Source organism: Oncorhynchus mykiss, chromosome 27, assembly GCF_057628025.1.
Source record: "Oncorhynchus mykiss isolate SJ-2025 chromosome 27, ASM5762802v1, whole genome shotgun sequence".
NCBI classification, from domain to species: Eukaryota; Metazoa; Chordata; class Actinopteri; order Salmoniformes; family Salmonidae; genus Oncorhynchus; species Oncorhynchus mykiss.
The window spans coordinates 29,651,026-29,672,363 of NC_143048.1; the positions used below are offsets into that span (position 1 = coordinate 29,651,026).

Below are 21,338 nucleotides of genomic sequence, written 5' to 3' on the forward strand. Positions count from 1 at the left end.
TACTGCTACACACACAGCACAGTACACTCACCTAGTGTACTGCTACACACACAGCACAGTTCATTCATCTAGTGTACTGCTACACACACAGCACAGTACACTCATCTAGTGTACTGCTACACACACAGCACAATACACTCAGCTAGTGTACTGCTACACACACAGCACAGTACATTCCGCTAGTGTACTGCTACACACACAGCACAGTACATTCAGCTAGTGTACTGCTACACACACAGCACAGTACATTCAGCCTGGCTTCTCCTGCCTTCTTTATCTGCTCTCTAACACAGAAGAGGCTCTTGGTCCTGTAGGAGTAAGAGCCCCCATTAACTGTACTGCATGGTATTGTGTTGGAGTTACAAAGCTGTATGTGCCCCCGGGGTCAGTCCTGCTCTTTAGCTAGGAAGGACGAAGGGGGCTTAGTCAGCCTAGGTCCTATACGGTGAAGATGCTGCTGCAGCAGAGGCTCAGTACAGCCAGGGGCAGAAGGGCAAGTCTGGGTCATTAGCAGAGAGCAGCCCTCTCAGCCAGCTACACACAAACACGCACGCCACCCCCAAGGTAAACCCTTTGAAATAGGATCAGGGAGCCAACCATATGGTTTCCGCCTAACAACGGAGGATCATTGGGAGAGGGATGTGCTTGGCTGGCTGGCTGGCTAGGAAGGACATAAGCTTGACAGTAATGCTGAAGGAAACTAGGCAGCAAGAAAAACTCCACCCACTACAAGGAAAACTAAATCAACGTTAATGGCAGAAAAGGAACAATTACATCCAGTGCAGCTGCTGCCCTAAAGGACATGATTGATTATTTTATTTGTTGCAGATGCCCAGAGTCAGCAAAAACCTGGGTGAGGAAGCTGGGCAGGGAACACACACACAGACACACACCAATTGAAAGGTAGCCCTGCTAATTGAGAGTGAGGTAGTGGGCCATGCAGTTTACTCTGTGTGATCTCTCCAGACCTTCACTTGATGTCAGCAGGAAGTGAGTAGCAGCCTGGTCTGTGCAGAGAGGAAGGTTTTACACGCAGATAACATGGCCTACAGCAGCACAGACACACCCAAGGCTTCCCCTTACCACCCCACAAGCCTAGCCACCCCTTACAACCCAGGCTAGCCACCCAGAAAAAAATATTTCCCACTCTACGGAAAACAAGTCACAGTAAACGCTAGCCAACTGCTGCTTTGGTGTCAAAACCTTTGGCTGTTGATGACACCATCTTAGGTGAAAGGAAACTATATCAAACCATTAGACAGTTTGTCACTGGTTTATGAACAATAGAGGAAAGGGTTCAGGATTACAGTTTGAAATTCTAAATGATTGATTTGATTTTCTGAGGGAAAAAGATGCACAGAGTATTACCCTGGGGATAACATGAAATTCACTTGTTTCCAACGTGGTCCCCTGGTTCTGGGACCATCCTGCCATGGTCCCAAAACACATTCAACAGTTGAACAGATTCTCTAAGAACACCTGCTGCAACACCATTAGTTTCAAGCAGGCAATTTAAAGTCAGAAAATTAAACCTTAATCACATAAAGAAATAGAATTTTAATGAATTTACTTTAACAACTGAAGGGAGCATAAAGAGGCTTGAATTTGTAATGCAAAATATTACAAACACCAGTCAATCATTGCATTTCTATTATCAAATGTTATGCTAGTGTTTTTTGACCCGTACCGCAACATAAACTAAAGTAACTTTAGTTATGCAAATGGATAAGTTGCAGTCACTGTTCCTCTTGTGTTATAACAAAAATGCAATTACAATGTGTTAATACTACAGTGTTACTTCACAGGTATAATAGCAATTTCAATCCCAAGTGTTACATATTCTTATTTCCATGTGTCAATAAAAACCTATTATTATCATATTTCAATGACCATACACTCATTATGCAAGAAATACTGGCATTTCAAGTATAAGAGAACTTCACTAGTAGCACAATGGACACTATTAACTGCAAGTTTGTCTCAATTGACAAACACTAGTTAATGTGGCCTCTCGCTACAAACAATTGAGCATCATTGTTTGGAGGTGCAGCTTCATACAGATTCAATGCACATGAAAAAACACAGTCAAAATAATGACTATTTGCACCGTCTCCTGGATTGAGCCACTTATGGAGCCAGATAACGCTTTAGACAAATGCGTCGTGCCACCCATGGAGGGACTGTTGTGGTAGAAGATGGGAACTGTAAATGGAGGACGACGACACATGGTTTTCCTGCTTCCTGACGGAGAGTCAATCAAACGCTGTCACACAGGGGGTTTAGGGGGGTTCCAATGAGCATGCCTGTAAACATCTCCATAGACAACTCCCCTCTCTGATCTGAGAGGACAGTCAAAACCCTTAGTGCGGTTCGCTTAATTTTTTTGTGCAGTGTGAACACTGGAAAAGAACTCAGACTCCTCAAAATAGCTCCCGATGCAAACCGAACTGAGACCTTCCCGAGAGGTGGACTGAGTTCGGTTTGCTTGAAGTCCACGGTCCGATTCCCTTTTTTAGTGCAATGTGAACACAAAGCGCTCCAGGATCGCTTGTCATTATTCCAGTACCACACACTAGGCTACTGCAACACTGTTCCCTTGCCCATAATCCTTAGCAATGGTGCGACAAATGAGAGAAGATGCACAGGCAGGTTCGCATAAAAAAAACGTGCTGTTTTTGATCATTGAGTAGAGATTGTCAAGGATACATGGAAATTCCCCAAAGGTTTTGTACTGACACGTTTAAATGATTTGTTTGTGACGTGATCTATAGGCTACGAAAGAGCTTAATTGTTTTGATTGTGGGGTTTGAATAATGTGAGAAAATGCCAACATATTTGGTGAGAATCACATCATAGGGTACAAAATCAATGCAAGCTCTAATAGACTTCGTAGGGATAGGCGTCCCGTCAACGGGACAGTTACAGTTGTAAATCGATCATAACACATGGCGCTGCATGCAGATTTTAGAGAAACAACAAATGTCGGTACATATATGTGTCATATATCAGCTGAAAGCTTAAATTCTTGTTAATATAACAGCACTGTCCAATTTACAGAATTTATTGCTGCGAAAAAATTCCATGCTATTGTTTGAGAGCTCCTAACAACAAAACACTGTTTTCACTGCGATTGGTTTGATAAATTCACCTCTGAAGGTGAAATGTGTACTTACATTCTGAAATCTTGCTCTGGTTTTATCATCCAAAGGTTCCCGGAGATAACATGAAGTGTCGTTTTGTTAGATAAAATCCTTTTTCATATCTTAAAAGGGTCCATAAAGCATGCACGATTAATTTTGTATTTCCACTCGTTCCATTTGCAAAGAAGGGAATCTGTGAAAATGTAACCCTAAACGTTGTTTCAACAAGTCAAATCACATTTGTATGTATTCCTCAGAGATCCTAGAACGTAACCAGACTATCATTAGGGGTGTAGTATATCCTATAGAACACCATATTAGGTCAGAGAGCGATGCCTTCATGGCACGCCAATGACGCGGGCGGTCTTCACTTGAATGACTAACTTTGTCAAATAAGCACCAATCGGGGTCAAACAAAGCTAGCTAGATAGCCAATGAGCGGGGCTTTACCGGAGTATCCGGAAACCCTGTATCTGTCGTAAAATGTAGCTACTAACCTTGTGCGACAGCATGCCTTTCCCTTTTGGACAAAAATTTAAAGAACATTCAAAGTTATGAAGTTATGAAAACTGGTTGTTTTGCAAATGTTGAACTTATAATATGGCTACTAATACTGGAAAAGCTGAATCAGTCCAAGTACACAGATTTGATGATATTCTTGCAGAAAAATGTAATATGAATGCAAATGTCTCCTTCACGATTTGCGCAAATGTACCTGGGTGACATCGCACTAACTGTCGTGCAGTTCGCTCATACTCAAGTTATCCGTCTGAAACGTTGCACATACACTGCTGCCATCTTGTCGACGCCATCTTGTCGACACCATCGGAACTACAACCAGAGTGACGGCTAGAACTGGGACCGTTGTTGCATTTCAAAGATGGTTATAGAAAAAAAAATTGTTGTTTTTCTTTGTATTTTCTTCTACCAGATCTATTGTATTATATTCTCCTACATTCAATTCACATTTCCACAAACTTCAAAGTGTTCGCTTTTAAATGGTACCAAGATTATGCATATCCTTGCTTCAGGGCCTGAGCTACAGGCAGTTAGATTTGGGTATGTCATTTTAGGCGAAAATCGAAAAAAGGGGGGCTTTTATAAAGGGTCAGTAGCCTACATTGAGTATACTTTTTAAGCATTATTCAATCTGCAGTTATTCTTCTGCTATTTATCCTGTTACAAGTAATATTTACGTGTTAATATTATGTTTGGATTATAATTATCTACTAGCTTCCTAAATGGTATGATTGTCATGAACTATGTAATAGAAAGAGGACTCGGACAACAAAAATGTTAACGTGAACTGGCAAGAGAGCTGAGTCCTCACTCAAAGGCAAGGGCAGTGTGAATACAAAGAGAACTGAGTTATTGAGCTTTTTTTTTTTACCCCAGAGATCACTTTAAAGAGGACTAAGATTGGTTAGAGAGAGAGAGAGAGAGAGAGAGAGAGAGAGAGAGAGAGAGAGAGAGAGAGAGAGAGAGAGAGAGAGAGAGAGAGAGAGAGAGAGAGAGAGAGAGAGAGGCTGAAGTATCAGCTTGAAGTTATCCCATGTCAGCTTGCCTTGCAGTGAGCCAATATCCAGGGATATAAGTACTAACTCAGCTCTAGCACGCACAGATCACAGAGCGCACTGGGCTGGGCTGGCTCATTAGTCGTGGGCATTCCTGGCCCTCCTCCATGGCAATCCTACGAGCGTCAACCAAACACTGAGTCATGCCAGCTGGTCACCCGAGTGGCGGACCACAGGCAGTACGTCTTGCTGTATGTGTAACATGTGAGTCACATGTAAAGACAGGTTTATGTGTGGAAGAGTCTGGTGTGACTTCAAGAGGGCCATATGTGGCAAAGAGGACCCTCTGTCTGTAACAAACCAGTAAGAACATTGAATTTGTACATCTTGCCCCAGTGTTAAGGAAAACCTAGCAATTAACAGCATATGATTTTTCCTATCTTAGGTCAGCTAAAGAAAGAGAGCCCTATTCTCAGGATAGGAGTCCTGAGGAGGCAGATGGGAAATGCTCTCTTTGGGAAACGTGCTCACAATCTAATAGAGAAGCTAAAAATAAACATGAGTGCCAGGCCTTTAAATCAAGATGTCGTCTTTGGCAATGCATTTTTAATTAACAGCTGAATTTTCTAAGGATGAGAGGGACACTGTCAAGCATTCGTCATCCCTGCTTCAGCAAAGCTAAAGAGACACTCTCTCTGATTAGTATTTTAACAGGCATTTGAGTTCTGCCTCATCAATTGCATACTTTTTTTTTATACGATCTAGGGCCGACCGATTGCGCCGATTACAAAACATTCACATACGACAACTGACATCAGACAGTGTGTTCTCTCTATTGTGAGGCTTCTTTGTCAGTTTCTCAGCCAAGATCAGCTAAGCTAAGCAAACAAGCATGGATAGTTTTTTATTTGATTTGAGCTAAAACCCCCAGTTACATGACTACCGCAATCTGGACCCCCTCTGCGTACTAGGAACATTCTGAAACAGCTGTTGATTGCTGTTATGAAGTGTGGAGTTGTGGACAGGGTCAACGAGGTCTGGGATAAGCTGCCAGCCGCAGGTGACTGTAGGGTTAAACAGACATATATCCATAACAGTATTTCCCTCCCTTCACCCCAGCAGTACTTCAAAAGGTAAGTCCTGCGCTCGCCGCTCGTCTTAGTCTGTGCATCTGCCAAATGCAGGCCTCTTAAGAGCTGCTTCTGACTGACGTGGCTGCTGCTGCTTTAAAGAAAACAGGCTGTCTGAGAGCCTTTTATGCTCAGGGTATTAAAAGTCTCAAGCAGCCAGTCTGCAGGCTTCATAATCATCCCAAAAAAACAAAGAAACGACAGTGAATGAGGCTGGAAAGCCAATGGTTAACATGGATAATCTGGGGAAAGGGGTGTTTTGTTTTGTTGACTGGGACACGACACGATACACACAATGACGGTGCTGTGTTGGTGAACTGTAAAGTTGGTATTGAGCTGCAAGTATGGTGGTGTGCTGTGCAACGGTCATTGTGAGCAACAGAGGGTCAAAGGTCACTGTAAACGCAGCACTTCCTTCATGTCAGCCCTGGAATCAGCGACATTGGATAATGTGTGGATTACCAGAAGACCAGTCAGAGACTAGTTACATATTATGTCCTGAATAAGGTAGCTTTAGTGTAAAAGAACTTTAACTGAGGGTAAGACTAGCTTTCTCTTAAAGTCTGATGTAAGGTTTTCAAAAATGTATTTGCTTGTTGTTCTAATCTTTTGATATACTTCTAGTCTCTCATTTACCCAGGTATTGTACCTGCACATGAAGGTTAACAATTAAACAGTTAAATTAACTGATGTCATCATTAATCCATTGATTGTCATTCACCTCCTAATGTTTCTCTTAAGCTCAATCAGCAGCGTTTGTAGTCTAAATCTATTTCACCTGCCTTGCAAACACTTCTGGAAGAGTGACCTGACCAGCGTTTGATCAGCATCTCACTGCAGGTCACACAGGTCAATGAGTCTGACACAGGGCAAGGCAAGAGAGAAAAACACACACACACAAGTCTGAACCTTTCCTCACTTTCTCAACTCTTTAAAACAATACTGGAATAAAGAATATCAGGTTACAAACATGAAGATGGCAACTGGGAACAAGCAGCCTCTTTGAACCAATAAACCAGAAGGATGTGTGTGTGTGTGTATGTGAGTGAGAGAGAGAGAGTTATTAGGCTAAGGAGGAGGGGGCAGGTCTTAACACCTCAAACCCCACTCATCTCTTTATGACCACACAAACACATTCCACACAAGGATCAAACCCCAATCATCTCTCTGTGACCACACAAACACATTCCACATAAGGATCAAACCCCAATCATCTCTTTGTGACCACACAAACACATTCCACACAAGGATCAAACCCCAATCATCTCTTTGTGACCACACAAACACATTCCACACAAGGATCAAACCCCAATCATCTCTCTGTGACCACACAAACACATTCCACATAAGGATCAAACCCCAATCATCTCTTTGTGACCACACAAACACATTCCACACAAGGATCAAACCCCAATCATCTCTTTGTGACCACACAAACACATTCCACACAAGGATCAAACCCCACTCATCTCTCTGTGACCACACAAACACATTCCACATAAGGATCAAACTCCACTCATCTCTCTGTGACCACACAAACACATTCCACATAAGGATCAAACCCCACTCATCTCTCTGTGACCACACAAACACATTCCACACAAGGATCAAACCCCACTCATCTCTCTGTGACCACACAAACACATTCCACATAAGGATCAAACCCCACTCATCTCTTTGTGACCACACAAACACATTCCACACAAGGATCAAACCCCAGCTAACAGCTAACCTTTATTTAACCAGGTAGGCTAGTTGAGAACAAGTTCTCATTTCCAACTGTGACCTGGCCAAGATAAAGCAAAGCAGTGCGACACAAACAACAACAGAGTTACACATGGAATAAACAAACATACAGTCAATAATACAATAGAGAAAGTTTATATATATATGCTCCAGTTTCACCTATTCTGCCTGCGGCTATGGAACCCTGACCTGTTTACCGGACATGCTACCTGTCCCAGACCTGCTGTTTTCAACTCTCTAGAGACAGCAGGAGCGGTAGAGATACTCTCAATGATCAGCTATGAAAAGCCAACTGACATTTACTCCTGAGGTGCTGACCTGTTGCACCCTCGACAACTACTGTGATTATTATTATTTGACCATGCTGGTCATTTAAGAACATCTTGGCCATGTTCTGTTATAATCTCCACCCACCACAGCCAGAAGAGGACTGGCCACCCATAGCCTGGTTCCTCTCTAGGTTTCTTCCTAGGTTTTGGCCTTTCTAGTGAGTTTTTCCTTGCCACCGTGCTTCTACACCTGCATTGCTTGCTGTTTGGGGTTTTAGGCTGGGTTTCTGTACAGCACTTTGAGATATCAGCTGATCTAAGAAGGGCTATATAAATACATTTGATTTGATATATACAGTGTGTGCAAATGAGGTAGGATAAGGGTGGTGAGGCCATAAATAGGCCATAGTGGCGAAATTATTACAGTATGGCAAATTAAACACTGGGGTGATAGATGTGCAGAAGATGAGGGTGCAAGTAGCGGTACTGGGGTGAAAAGGAGCAAAATAAATAAAATAAATAACAATATGGTGATGAGGCAGTTGGATGGGCTATTTACAGATGGCTATGTACAGGTGCAGTGAGCTGCTCTGACAGCTGGTGCTTAAAGCTAGTGAGTGAGATATGAGTCTCCAGCCTCAGTGATTTTTGCAGTTCGTTCCAGTCATTGGCAGCAGAGAACTGGAAGGAAAAGCGGCTGAAGGAGGAATTGGCTTTGGGGGTGACCAGTGAGATATACCTGCTGGAGCGCGTGCTACGAATAATCTACATGAATAATCTAGCTAAGAGCATCAATGGCTAAACACTCAATGCAAGACAAAATATCCTCTTTTCCCATAGGAGGAGATTAAAACTAGCAGCACATGGCAGTGTAGCTAGAGGCCATTAAAACGACCCAGTACATTCCTAACATAAGCAGCACCTCCTGCACAAAATATGAAGACAGACATATTCTACAAGCTCTACTGTCCTTCGTTTACAGTCACAAAAACATAATTCTATTCAAAATGTTACAGTTTACCCATGTCTAATGCTTCTTACAACTGTGTTAGTTACAGAAGCAAATGGTTTGGTTTTGGAACCGCTTTGATAACAACAAATACCTGTTGGACTTTAGAGTAAAGTTTGGTTGAGAAGTAGAGAGAGAGATCAGCTGGGTCCAGTACACTCCTGGAGCAGACAGACAAACAGACAGATGTAATCAGAGTGGAGCCAGCTTCTCAACAGGTGTTGTTTTTATAGACTCCTATCCTAATCTCCTTTGGTACACTGATCTGAAAACACAGGATGGATGAAAGAAAGGTGGTTGATAACTTCTGGGATTTTTATTTCGAAGATATGAATTCATATTTTCTTCAAATAAAATGTTTGCCCTTTCCTAGAGTCATTCATTTCTAAATAAAGATTTGACTGATTATCTTTGTGAAGTCGGCCCAGTCACCCCCACTTTACAATAACAACCTCTCCTTCGCCCACCACAAGTAATCATTCCCAACCATTGTGGAACTAAGATTCTTCGGTCAAAAGTCCGGTCGCAACATGCATGAATGCACATGAATAATCTAACTAAGAGCATCAATGGATAAACACTCAATGCAAGACAAAATATCCTCTTTTCCCATAGGAAGAGATTAGCTACACTGCCATGTGCTGCTAGTTTTAGAGCCCTTGGCTTAAGCGTATAGATAGCCAAAGGAATTAAAATTTAACCTGAGAAGCCGAATTCCATCTGGGCTGTACCCAGTTGAGCACATGACACAAGCTCTCTATGCCAGGGCAAAGCCAATTTACTCCACATTTCACAGCTGCACGCATCACTGCACGCATTACTGAGCACTTCGATGCATTTACTGCACTGGAGGGCACTCCAAGGGAGACGGTCCACTGATAACTAATAGCCCCCCACTGCAGGTTTCCTGCCCCGTATTTTGGCTCTGGTTTGGAACGGATAGCTATGCAGTTACTTATGGCTTTAACTAACTCCACGGATTATATAGGCTACATGTGAGCAGACCAACACCAGTGCTGGCCTGGCAGGCACATGATCAGGGATATCCCGAAGCAGTGGTGGCTACCTTCAACACCATCTAAGTTGGAGTCAGACCTCCAACTTAGATGGTGTTGAAGGTAGCCACCACTGCTTCGGGATATCCCTGATCATGTGCCTGCCAGGCCAGCACTGGTGTTGGTCTGCTCACATGTAGCCTATATAATCCGTTTATATTTATTTATTTATTTTATTTCACCTTTATTTAACCAGGTAGGCAAGTTGAGAACAAATTCTCATTTACAATTGCGACCTGGCCAAGATAAAGCAAAGCAGTTCGACACATACGACAACACAGAGTTACACATGGAGTAAATAATACAGTAGAAAAATAAGTCTATATACAATGTGAGCAAATAAGGTGAGATAAGGGAGGTAAAGGCAAAAAAAAGGCCATGGTGGCGAAGTAAATACAATATAGCAAGTAAAAACACTGGAATGGTAGATTTGCATTGGAAGAAAGTGCAAAGTAAAGATAGAAATAATGGGGTGCAAAGGAGCAAAATAAATAAATAAATACAGTAGGGGGAGAGGTAGTTGTTTGGGCTAAATTATAGATGGGCTATGTACAGGTGCAGTAATCTGTGAGCTGCTCTGGCAGCTGGTGCTTAAAGCTAGTGAGGGAGATAAGTGTTTCCAGTTTCAGAGATTTTTGTAGTTCGTTCCAGTCATTGGTAGCAGAGAACTGGAAGGAGAGGCGGCCAAAGGAAGAATTGGTTTTGGGGGTGACCAGAGAGATATACCTGCACGAGCGCGTGCTACAGGTGGGTGCTGCTATGGTGACCAGCGAGCTGAGATAAGAGGGGACTTTCCCTAGCAGGGTCTTGTAGATGACCTGGAGCCAGTGGGTATGAAGCGAGGGCCAGCCAACGAGAGCATACAGGTCGCAGTGATGGTAGTATGTGATGGTAGTATATGGGGCTTTGGTGACAAAACGGATGGCACTGTGATAGACTGCATCCAATTTATTGAGTAGGGTATTGGAGGCTATTTTGTAAATGACATCGCCGAAGTCGAGGATTGGTAGGATGGTCAGTTTTACAAGGGTATGTTTGGCAGCATGAGTGAAGGATGCTTTGTTGCGAAGTAGGAAGCAAATTCTAGATTTAACTTTGGATTGGAGATGTTTGATATGAGTCTGGGAGGAGAGTTTACAGTCTAACCAGACACCTAGGTATTTGTAGTTGTCCACATTTTCTAAGTCAGAACCGTCCAGAGTAGTGATGTTGGACGGGCGGACAGGTGCTGGTAGCGATCGGTTGAAGAGCATGCATTTAGTTTTACTTGTATTTAAGAGCAATTGGAGGCCACAGAAGGAGAGTTGTATGGCATTGAAGCTTGCCCGGAGGGTTGTTAACACAGTGTCCAAAGAAGGGCCAGAAGTATACAGAATGGTGTAGTCTGCGTAGAGGTGGATCAGAGACTCACCAGCAGCAAGAGCGACATCATTGATGTATACAGAGAAGAGAGTCAGTCCAAGAATTGAACCCTGTGGCACCCCCATAGAGACTGCCAGAGGCCCGGACAACAGGTCCTCCGATTTGACACACTGAACTCTATCAGAGAAGTAGTTGGTGAACCAGGCGAGACAATCATTTGAGAAACCACAGCTATCGAATCTGCCGATGAGGATGTGGTGATTGACAGAGTCGAAAGCCTTGGCCAGGTCAATGAATACCACTACACAGTATTGTTTCTTATCGATGGCGGTTAAGATATCGTTTAGGACCTTGAGCGTGGCTGAGGTACACCCATGACCAGCTCTGAAACCAGATTGCATAGCGGAGAAGGTATGGTGAGATTCGAAATGGTCGGTAATATGTTTGTTGACTGAGCTTTCGAAGACCTTAGAAAGGCAGGGTAGGATAGATATAGGTCTGTTTGGGTCAAGAGTGTCCCCCCCCTTTGAAGAGGGGGATGACCGCAGCTGCTTTCCAATCTTTGGGAAATTCAGACGACACGAAAGAGAGGTTGAACAGGCTGGTAATAGCGGTTGTAACAATTTCAGTAGATAATTTTAGAAAGAAAGGGTCCATATATAGAGCTTTTATATCGATTTTTAGAACAAATAAACCATAAATAAACACTACCATTCCTTGAACACCTGGTCGGAAAACTGTCATATTCCAATTATTAATTAATCATTGGAATTTCACCAACAGAAAATCCTTACATTGCTGACGTTTGCCTGATCAGACTAAACCTCCCACCAAGCTTTGTAAACCCCCTCCTCATTATGAAGCTGTATTTTCAAGATTAATATTTAGTACTGAAATACATTAAAAACACATTGGACTGAGTCTGAGTGCAACTTTGTTTTTAAAATAAGAGGCCTTGAGTGCTCAGCTGGATGGGTCTCTGGGAGGGAGGGGCAAGCTCCTGAAAACCTTTGTGCCTTTAGCGAGTACAGCGCTATAAATATCCAGGCGGTCAGCAGTGGTGCAGATTAAAATCAGACAATGAGCAACAGAAAGTGATTTTGAGGAAAGGTCAGGCTAAGATTAAAGAGGCGGTCTGGTGTTGCTGGGGATGCACGGAACAGGGGGAGCAGGAAAAGTAGGAGGGGGAAGACGGTGACCCTGACCAATGGTGTGTGCAGGAAAGACTACAACAAGTAGAATTCATTACCATCCAACTCCAAACATAAGCCCAGCTAGAGATACTGTATATGCCCAGCCCCAAAATAACCCTTTATCCCTTAACTGTTTTCAGATCTGATGGAAACTGATGGGAGTAAGCCATAGGGTGGAATGTTCTCTAATGCCACTGGAAGACTAGGTGGGGCCAACAACATATTACTTAAATACAGTTGAAGTCGGAAATTTACATACACTTAGGTTGGAGTCATTAAAACTTGTTTTTCAACCACTCCACAAATTTCTTGTTAACAAACTATAGTTTTGGCAAGTCGGTTAGGACATCTACTTTGCGCATAACAAGTCATTTTTCCAACAATTGTTTAAGGTACAGATTATTTCACTTATAATTCACTGTATCACAATTCCAGTGGGTCAGAAGTTTACATACACTAAGTTGACAGCGCCTTTAAACAACTTGTAAAATTCCAGAAAATTATGTCAAGCTTCTGATAGGCTAATTTACATCATTTGAGTCAATTGGAGGTGTACCTGTGGATGTATTTCAAGGCCTACCTTCAAACTCAGTGCCTCTTTTCTTTTGATTTTTCTATAATGTCAAGCAATCAGCCAAGACCTCGGAAATTAAATTGTAGACCTCCACAAGTCTGGTTGATCCTTGGGAGCAATTTCCAAACGCCTGAAGGTACCACATTCATCTGTACAAACAATAGTCCGCAAGTATAACCACCATGGGACCACGCAGCCGTCATACCGCTCAGGCAAGAGACGCGTTCTGTCTCCTAGCGATGAATGTACTTGTGTGAAAAGTGCAAATCAATCCCAGAACAACAGCAAGGGACCTTGTGAAGATGCTGGAGGAAACAGGTACAAAAGTATCTATATCCACAGTAAAACATGTCCTATATAGACATAACCTGAAAGGCCCCTCAGCAAGGAAGAAGCCACTGCTCCAAAACCGCCATAAAAAAGCCAGACTACGGTTTGCAACTGCACATGGGACGAAGATTGTACTTTTCTGGTCTGATTAAATAAAAATAGAACTGTTTGGCCATATTGACCATTGTTATGTTTGGAGGAAAAAGGGGGAGGCATGCAAGCCGAAGAACACCATCCCAACCGTGAAGCACAGGGGGTGGCAGCATCATGTTGTGGGGGTGCTTTGCTGCATGAGGGAATGGTGCACTTCACAAAATAAATGTAATCACAAGGAACAAAAATTATGAGTATATATTGAAGCAACATCTCAAGACATCAGTCAGGAAGTTAAATGGGTCACAAATGGGTCTTCCTAATGGACAATGACCCCAAGCATACTTCCAAAGTTGTGGCAAAATGGCTTAAGGACAACAAAGTCAATGTATCAGAGTTGACATCACAAAGCCCTGACCTCAATCCCATAGAAATATTTGTGGGCAGAACTGAAAAAGTGTGTGCGAGAAAGGAGGCCTAACAAACCTGACTCAGTTACACCAGCTCTGTCAGGAGGAATGGGCCAAAATTCACCCAGCTTATTGTGGGAAGCTTGTGGAAGGCTACCTGAAATGTTTGATCCAAGTTAAACGATTTAAAGGCAATTCTATCAAATACTAATTGAGTGTATGTAAACTTCTGACCCACTGGGAATGTGATAAATAAATCACTCTCTACTATTATTCTGACATTTCACATTCTTAAAATAAAGTGGTGATCCTAACTGACCTAAGACAGGGAATTTTTACTCTGATTAAATGTCAGGAATGGTGAAAAACTGAGTTTAAATGTATTTGGCTAAGGTGTATGTAACCTTCCGACTTCAACTGTACCTATAGAGGGATTCCATGGCAGCGGAATTTATTTTGGGTCTCAGATTGTTCTGGCAATTCTCACATAGAAACTTTATTGGGAGGAAGCATGTTTGAAATGCTTATTACATTTGTATCACAAATTATTTTTGAGAAAATCCTGATGAAAGTGGCCATTTTAGGCCTATACATGCCTCCTGTAAGACTGTATGATTCGTGAACCATACATGATACAGACAACATATTAGTGTCATTATACTCCTTATAGTGTGCTTTAACATATGGAGTAATGTCTAGATTCTGAAATATACACTTTCACAGTCATTTATTCAACATAAAAAATATGAATATCTCAAAACAACCCTTTTAGGTTTAGTTAATTTTAAGACATATTGTTCGTAACAATATACTCTACAAGTACATCACATTTCCAGAGAGGACTTTGCTAATTCTGAAGTTCTGATCATTGAGCACCACCAACACAGTTAATGGTAAATGGATTCAAAGGGAACTCCCTCTGCTGGTGATTTGCTGAATGTTCAATCCTAAAGGAGGGCTGTGATTGGTTAATGACCTATAATGTCCATTTCTGTCTATAAAATAATTTAAAGTATCAGAGCCCACTCTGGAAATATTATGTGTTTCGAAGAGTATTTTGTTCCAAACTCGAAAAGGGTAGATTTGAGATACTCATATTAATTGTTTTAATGTTGAATAAATTACTGTGAAAATGTGTATTTCAGAATCTAAACATACTCCATTATGTTAGCGCACACTATAAGAATAATAAATATACCAAGATGTTGTCTGTATCATGTATGGTACACGGATCATAAGGTCTTACAGGAGGAGGCATGTACACTGAGTGTACAAAACACCTTCCTAATATTGAATTGCACCCCCCTTTGCCCTCAGAACAGCCTCAATTAGTCAGAACAAGTACACTACATGGTGTTGAAAGCATTCCACAGGTATGCTGGCCCATGTTGACTAATATGCTTCCCACAGTTGTGTCAAGTTGGCTGGATGTCCTTTGGCTGGAGGACCATTTTTGATTCACACAGGAAACTGTAGTGTGGAAAAACCCAACAGTGTTGTAGTTCTTGACACACTCAAACTGGTGCTCCTGGCTTCTACTACCATACCCCGTTCAAAGGCACTTAAATCTTCTGTCTTGCCCATTCACCCTTTCAATGGCACACAAACGCAATCCACGTCTCAAGGATTAAAAATCCTTTAACCTGTTCCTCCCCTTCATCTACGCTGATTGAAGTGGATTTAACAGGTGACAACAGTAAGGGATCATAGCTTTCACCTGGATTCACCTGGTCAGTCTGTCATGGAAAGATTAGTTCATAATGTTTTGTACACTCAGTGTATAGGTCTAAAAAGGGCCTAAAATGCCCACTTTCATCATGATACAAATGTAAAAAGCATTTCAAACATACTTCCTCCCAATAAAGTTTCTAGGTAAGAATTGCCCGAAAACTCAGATACAAAAAAAATTATTCAGCTCCCGCTGGCGTGGAATCGCCCTATATGGCCCCTCGAGATGTACAGTAGGAGTAGCATAGGTATATTAATGGGTTGTTTTTAGAGTGGAGAAAAGAAAATGGCAGGTAGAGTCTGACTGACTGATCACTGACAAACAGGACACTTGCTGAGTGATAACAGTGCTGCAGTAATACTGTAGTAGTAATTACAATGTTATTGCACTGGTAGCAACATCAAGGCCCCTCGGAATCCACATGTGCTCTGTACTTTGAAGAAGCGAAGAACGCAATGTGGTTCTATAGGCCAACTAATGTATTTCCAAAACTAAGGCACTTGAACATGGCCAGGTTGGGAGCCTTGGCCCCTTGAAGAGAGCCCAGAAACAGATGAAAGCCTAATCCCAAGTCTTAAAAACAGTTTATGGTTAAATCTGGGGATGTTACCCACAGGACAGGTCCCTGGATCAGAGAGCTGTGTATCAAAAGCTATTTACCCCCCCACCTTCACACTCACATTTTTTTCACCTCAACCTTAGAAATTGGATATGCTTAATAAGCTACTAAACAGTACATAAACATACCTAGATTTTGAGTATTGGGGGATATAGGGGAGGTGAGTTCAGTCTCACTTCTGAAGATTTTTTTTTTTGCCTGTGATTCCACCTAATGGGAACCAAAATGTTGAATAACTGTAACTGTTACTGACATAATCACAACATAGGCCTACATATTGATTCATATCTAACTTTGCAGCCTACTACTACACAAGGTCAGGTCACGTGCACACGGCCTCCTTAGAGAGAGCGCATGGCATCACACATTCTTTGCCTCATCCAGAAGGTAGGTAAACATATTTGTAACACTTACCAGACCACCCCAAAAGCTCCATAGCCGATGGGTCTGTCGGGCTCTATGTCCAACTGCGGCTGTAAGTGGTGCGAGTGTTGATGATGGTGGTGGTGAGCTTTGACAGCCGCAGCTTGAACTTGGGCAGGTGCCGCTGCCGCTGCCGGGCCGGGGGCTTGTCCAGGAGCTGGCGAGGGAAAGTATGGTTGTTGCTGGCTCGGGTTCAGCATTACCGCGGCTGCCGCTGCAGCTGCTGCTGTAGAAGCGTGTTGTTGTACAGGGTGGACAGCGGCGGCAGAGCCGGGGTGTTGCAAGTGATGCTGGCCCGGGTGGTGATGGTGGTGGAGATGGGGAGGTGGGAGATGCGGTAGTTGGTGGTGATGGTGCGGGTGATGGGCAGCAACTGCCGAGGCGCCACCGTTGTATGCAGCCATCATTTTTGCGGCATTGGCAGCCGTTGTTCCGCACAAAGCCATTCACTCAATAACAATAAAAAAGAAAGGAAAGGAGGGATATAGGTGAAAATGCGCCTTTTATTTTACGCGAAAATAATATCCCAGGTGAAGGTAGGCTATAGGATTGGGCAGATGGTGTTTAACTGGTCATTGGTTGTGACCCGATGCATACAATCAACAAAACCAACTTGAAAAGGTTTGAATTAAATAAACATGTCAGCTATAATTCTGAGATCAACCTCACTCTCCCTGAAAGCTTTATCATTACACGGATCTGACCTACTTCTCGTAATTACATTTTCTTCCGCATGCACCGATAGCAGATAGGCCACTAAACTATTGCAATAATTAAAATGTAAATTAAGTATATTTTGTTTCAATTTTTAAATAAAAAATGCGACAGAAAATAACCCGCACCCCCCACAATAAATAAATTATCCACGGCCCTAGGTCTCCCTCATGTTGGAAGTGGCGTTCCCCTCTCCACTGGCGAAACTCGGTCAATTTCCCCTTCTTGATATTAAAAGGGAAACCGATATGTATCACATGGGAAATAGCACAGCATTCATCTTTCATTACTCAAGTTTGCCATATTGTCTGGTCCAGCACCGCCGTTGTTCCCACCGCCTGTGCTGCATGCAGTTTGCAGAAGTTATTCGGCTTTAGGTCGAGCTACCGTTGTTTGCTTGATAGCCACTTGTAGTAGGCGTTGCAAGAACAGTATGGGAGACTTCAAATGTTCCGCATATAACAACAATTCCAATATTATGTAGCAGTAGACTGACTGCAAGAACAAATAGACCCAAGCAAAGCGAGAACGCTACCGAGATGTGATACAATGTTGCCGTTTACGACGTCTTGTAGAAATAGCCCAAGGACCGTTGTCCTCCCTCAGATGTCACAATTCCCGCAACCCCAGACTCCAGAAATCCGAATCATGTTGATAAAATTAGCTATATTTTTTTCTGGATAACGAGGAAAACAAATTCTTCTGACAGCACAGTCAACTTATTTTCCCCATTGGATCCCGTGTGTTCAGCTTGTTCCGCACACTATCTCCCTACGCAGTACACACATAAATCCATTAAAGGAAAATATGAATAAAAACAAAAAATATCCAAAAGTCCCTTGTATTTAGAAAACAAGCAGCCAGTGTCGACTCCCTCCAGCCGGATGGTGCTGTCAGGACCTAGGAAACATGCACAGCCAGAGAACACAACCACTCAGTGATGGAAGGCTGTGGCTCCAATCAAAAGACGAGTTGTGACGTTTTTTATGTTTTTTAGCCAATCAGTTGCATCCAGATAGCAACCGAGGATTTACCACAAAAGTCAAGGCCTGTGGACACTTGAAACTACCGCCATTGTGGAGACCTAGACTTGTAGGTCGCAGTGAAATATGAATAGAACAGTTGAACCCGAATGGAGAACACGAGCTCCAGTTGCTCATAGAAATTACACGAGGAGCGCGACCCAATCATTATCCGCTCAACAAGAACGTTATCTTTTACGCACAGTGATAGACATAGAATGTAACCAGTAACTGCTTACATCTCTTCATATATTGCAAGGGTTTTGAAAATTGCGTTCAGTAGCCTAGCCTATATGCTATCTATACACATGCCGAAAAATATTGATTTATTGTATAGCCTACATGTTGTTATTATAGACACTTGGTAACAGTGTTACCCATCAAAATCACGGTCACACAACTTTAGCCAATGCGTTATCGACTGCCTGTTCAGGCTATTAAAGATTTATAAACGAACTAGGCAAATAATTCACTTTCTACAAACATCTTATAGGTTGAAAACCCTTTTACACGCCCATCAAAAACGGTACCTTAATGCAGTGTAAGTTCTACCATAATCATTCTTAAAAGACAATAGCATAACAACAAATAAAATGTCATTTTTGTTGCCCCTCTCTGAGGTGGTGTAACTATCACATCCCTGCAGAAAGATCCAGGTACATTGCTTTGAGAGATTCTGAACATCATGGTCTGACAAGTTCAGGTGGGCAGCCATAGACACCTGCAGTCCAAGTAAATATGTCAAATATATCTCATTAAATATTGCCACTAATTAGTGTCTGGGGAGAACGCTACTATAGTCTCTCTCTCTGTGTCTGGGGAGTATATTTACTATAGTCTCTCTCTGTGTCGGTTTACTATAGTCTCTCTCTCGCTCTGTGTCTGGGGAGTATGTTTACTATAGTCTCTCTCTGTGTCGGTTTACTATAGTCTCTCTCTCTGTGTCTGGGGAGTATGTTTACTATAGTCTCTCTCTCTCTGTCTCTGGGGAGTATATTTACTATAGTCTCTCTCTCGCTCTGTGTCTGGGGAGTATGTTTACTATAGTCTCTCTCTGTGTCTGGGGAGTATGTTTACTATAGTCTCTCTCTCTCTGTGTCTGGGGAGTATGTTTACTATAGTCTCTCTCTCTCTGTGTCTGGGGAGTATGTTTACTATAGTCTCTCTCTCTTTCTCTGTGTCTGGGGAGTATGTTTACTATAGTCTCTCTCTCTCTGTGTCTGGGGAGTATGTTTACTATAGTCTCTCTCTCTCTGTGTCTGGGGAGTATGTTTACTATAGTCTCTCTCTCTTTCTCTGTGTCTGGGGAGTATGTTTACTATAGTCTCTCTCTCTCTGTCTCTGGGGAGTATGTTTACTATAGTCTCTCTCTCTCTCTGTCTGGGGAGTATGTTTACTATAGTCTCTCTCTCTCTCTGTCTGGGGAGTATGTTTACTATAGTCTCTCTCTGTGTCGGTTTACTATAGTCTCTCTCTCGCTCTGTGTCTGGGGAGTATGTTTACTATAGTCTCTCTCTGTGTCGGTTTACTATAGTCTCTCTCTCTCTCTGTGTCTGGGGAGTATGTTTACTATAGTCTCTCTCTCTCTGTGTCTGGGGAGTATGTTTACTATAGTCTCTCTCTGTGTCGGTTTACTATAGTCTCTCTCTCTCTGTGTCTGGGGAGTATGTTTACTATAGTCTCTCTCTCTCTGTGTCTGGGGAGTATGTTTACTATAGTCTCTCTCTGTGTCGGTTTACTATAGTCTCTCTCTCTCTCTGTGTCTGGGGAGTATGTTTACTATAGTCTCTCTCTCTCTGTGTCTGGGGAGTATGTTTACTATAGTCTCTCTCTCTGTCTGGGGAGTATGTTTACTATAGTCTCTCTCTCTCTGTGTCTGGGGAGTATGTTTACTATAGTCTCTCTCTCTCTGTGTCTGGGGAGTATGTTTACTATAGTCTCTCTCTCTCTGTGTCTGGGGAGTATGTTTACTATAGTCTCTCTCTCTCTGTGTCTGGGGAGTATGTTTACTATAGTCTCTCTCTCTCTGTGTCTGGGGAGTATGTTTACTATAGTCTCTCTCTCTCTGTGTCTGGGGAGTATGTTTACTATAGTCTCTCTCTCTCTCTCTCTGTCTCTGGGGAGTATGTTTACTATAGTCTCTCTCTCTCTGTGTCTGGGGAGTATGTTTACTATAGTCTCTCTCTCTCTCTCTCTCTCTCTGTGTCTGGGGAGTATGTTTACTATAGTCTCTCTCTCTCTCTGTGTCTGGGGAGTATGTTTACTATAGTCTCTCTCTCTTTCTCTGTGTCTGGGGAGTATGTTTACTATAGTCTCTCTCTCTCTGTGTCTGGGGAGTATGTTTACTATAGTCTCTCTCTCTCTCTCTCTCTCTGTGTCTGGGGAGTATGTTTACTATAGTCTCTCTCTCTCTGTGTCTGGGGAGTATGTTTACTATAGTCTCTCTCTCTCTCTCTCTCTCTGTCTCTGGGGAGTATGTTTACTATAGTCTCTCTCTGTGTCTGGGGAGTATGTTTACTATAGTCTCTCTCTCTCTGTGTCTGGGGAGTATGTTTACTATAGTCTCTCTCTCTCTCTCTCTCTCTGTGTCTGGGGAGTATGTTTACTATAGTCTCTCTCTCTCTGTGTCTGGGGAGTATGTTTACTATAGTCTCTCTCTCTCTGTGTCTGGGGAGTATGTTTACTATAGTCTCTCTCTGTGTCGGTTTACTATAGTCTCTCTCTCTCTGTGTCTGGGGAGTATGTTTACTATAGTCTCTCTCTCTCTCTCTCTCTCTGTGTCTGGGGAGTATGTTTACTATAGTCTCTCTCTCTCTGTGTCTGGGGAGTATGTTTACTATAGTCTCTCTCTCTCTCTCTCTCTCTGTGTCTGGGGAGTATGTTTACTATAGTCTCTCTCTCTCTCTGTGTCTGGGGAGTATGTTTACTATAGTCTCTCTCTCTCTGTGTCTGGGGAGTATGTTTACTATAGTCTCTCTCTGTGTCGGTTTACTATAGTCTCTCTCT

General features: G+C 42.6%; 1 protein-coding gene across 1 annotated transcript in view; it reads right to left on the reverse strand.

The window, feature by feature from the left end:
• Positions 1 to 18,253, reverse strand: part of LOC110507903 (serine/threonine-protein kinase NLK) — a 91,301-nt gene extending 73,048 nt beyond the window's left edge. Inside the window, exon 1 of the mRNA XM_036964616.2 lies at positions 16,588 to 18,253. Within this exon, the coding sequence (XP_036820511.1) occupies positions 16,588 to 17,042 (455 nt within the window). The 5' untranslated portion in view covers positions 17,043 to 18,253. The remainder of the gene's footprint in view (positions 1 to 16,587) is intronic.
• Positions 18,254 to 21,338: the final 3,085 nt, after the last annotated feature.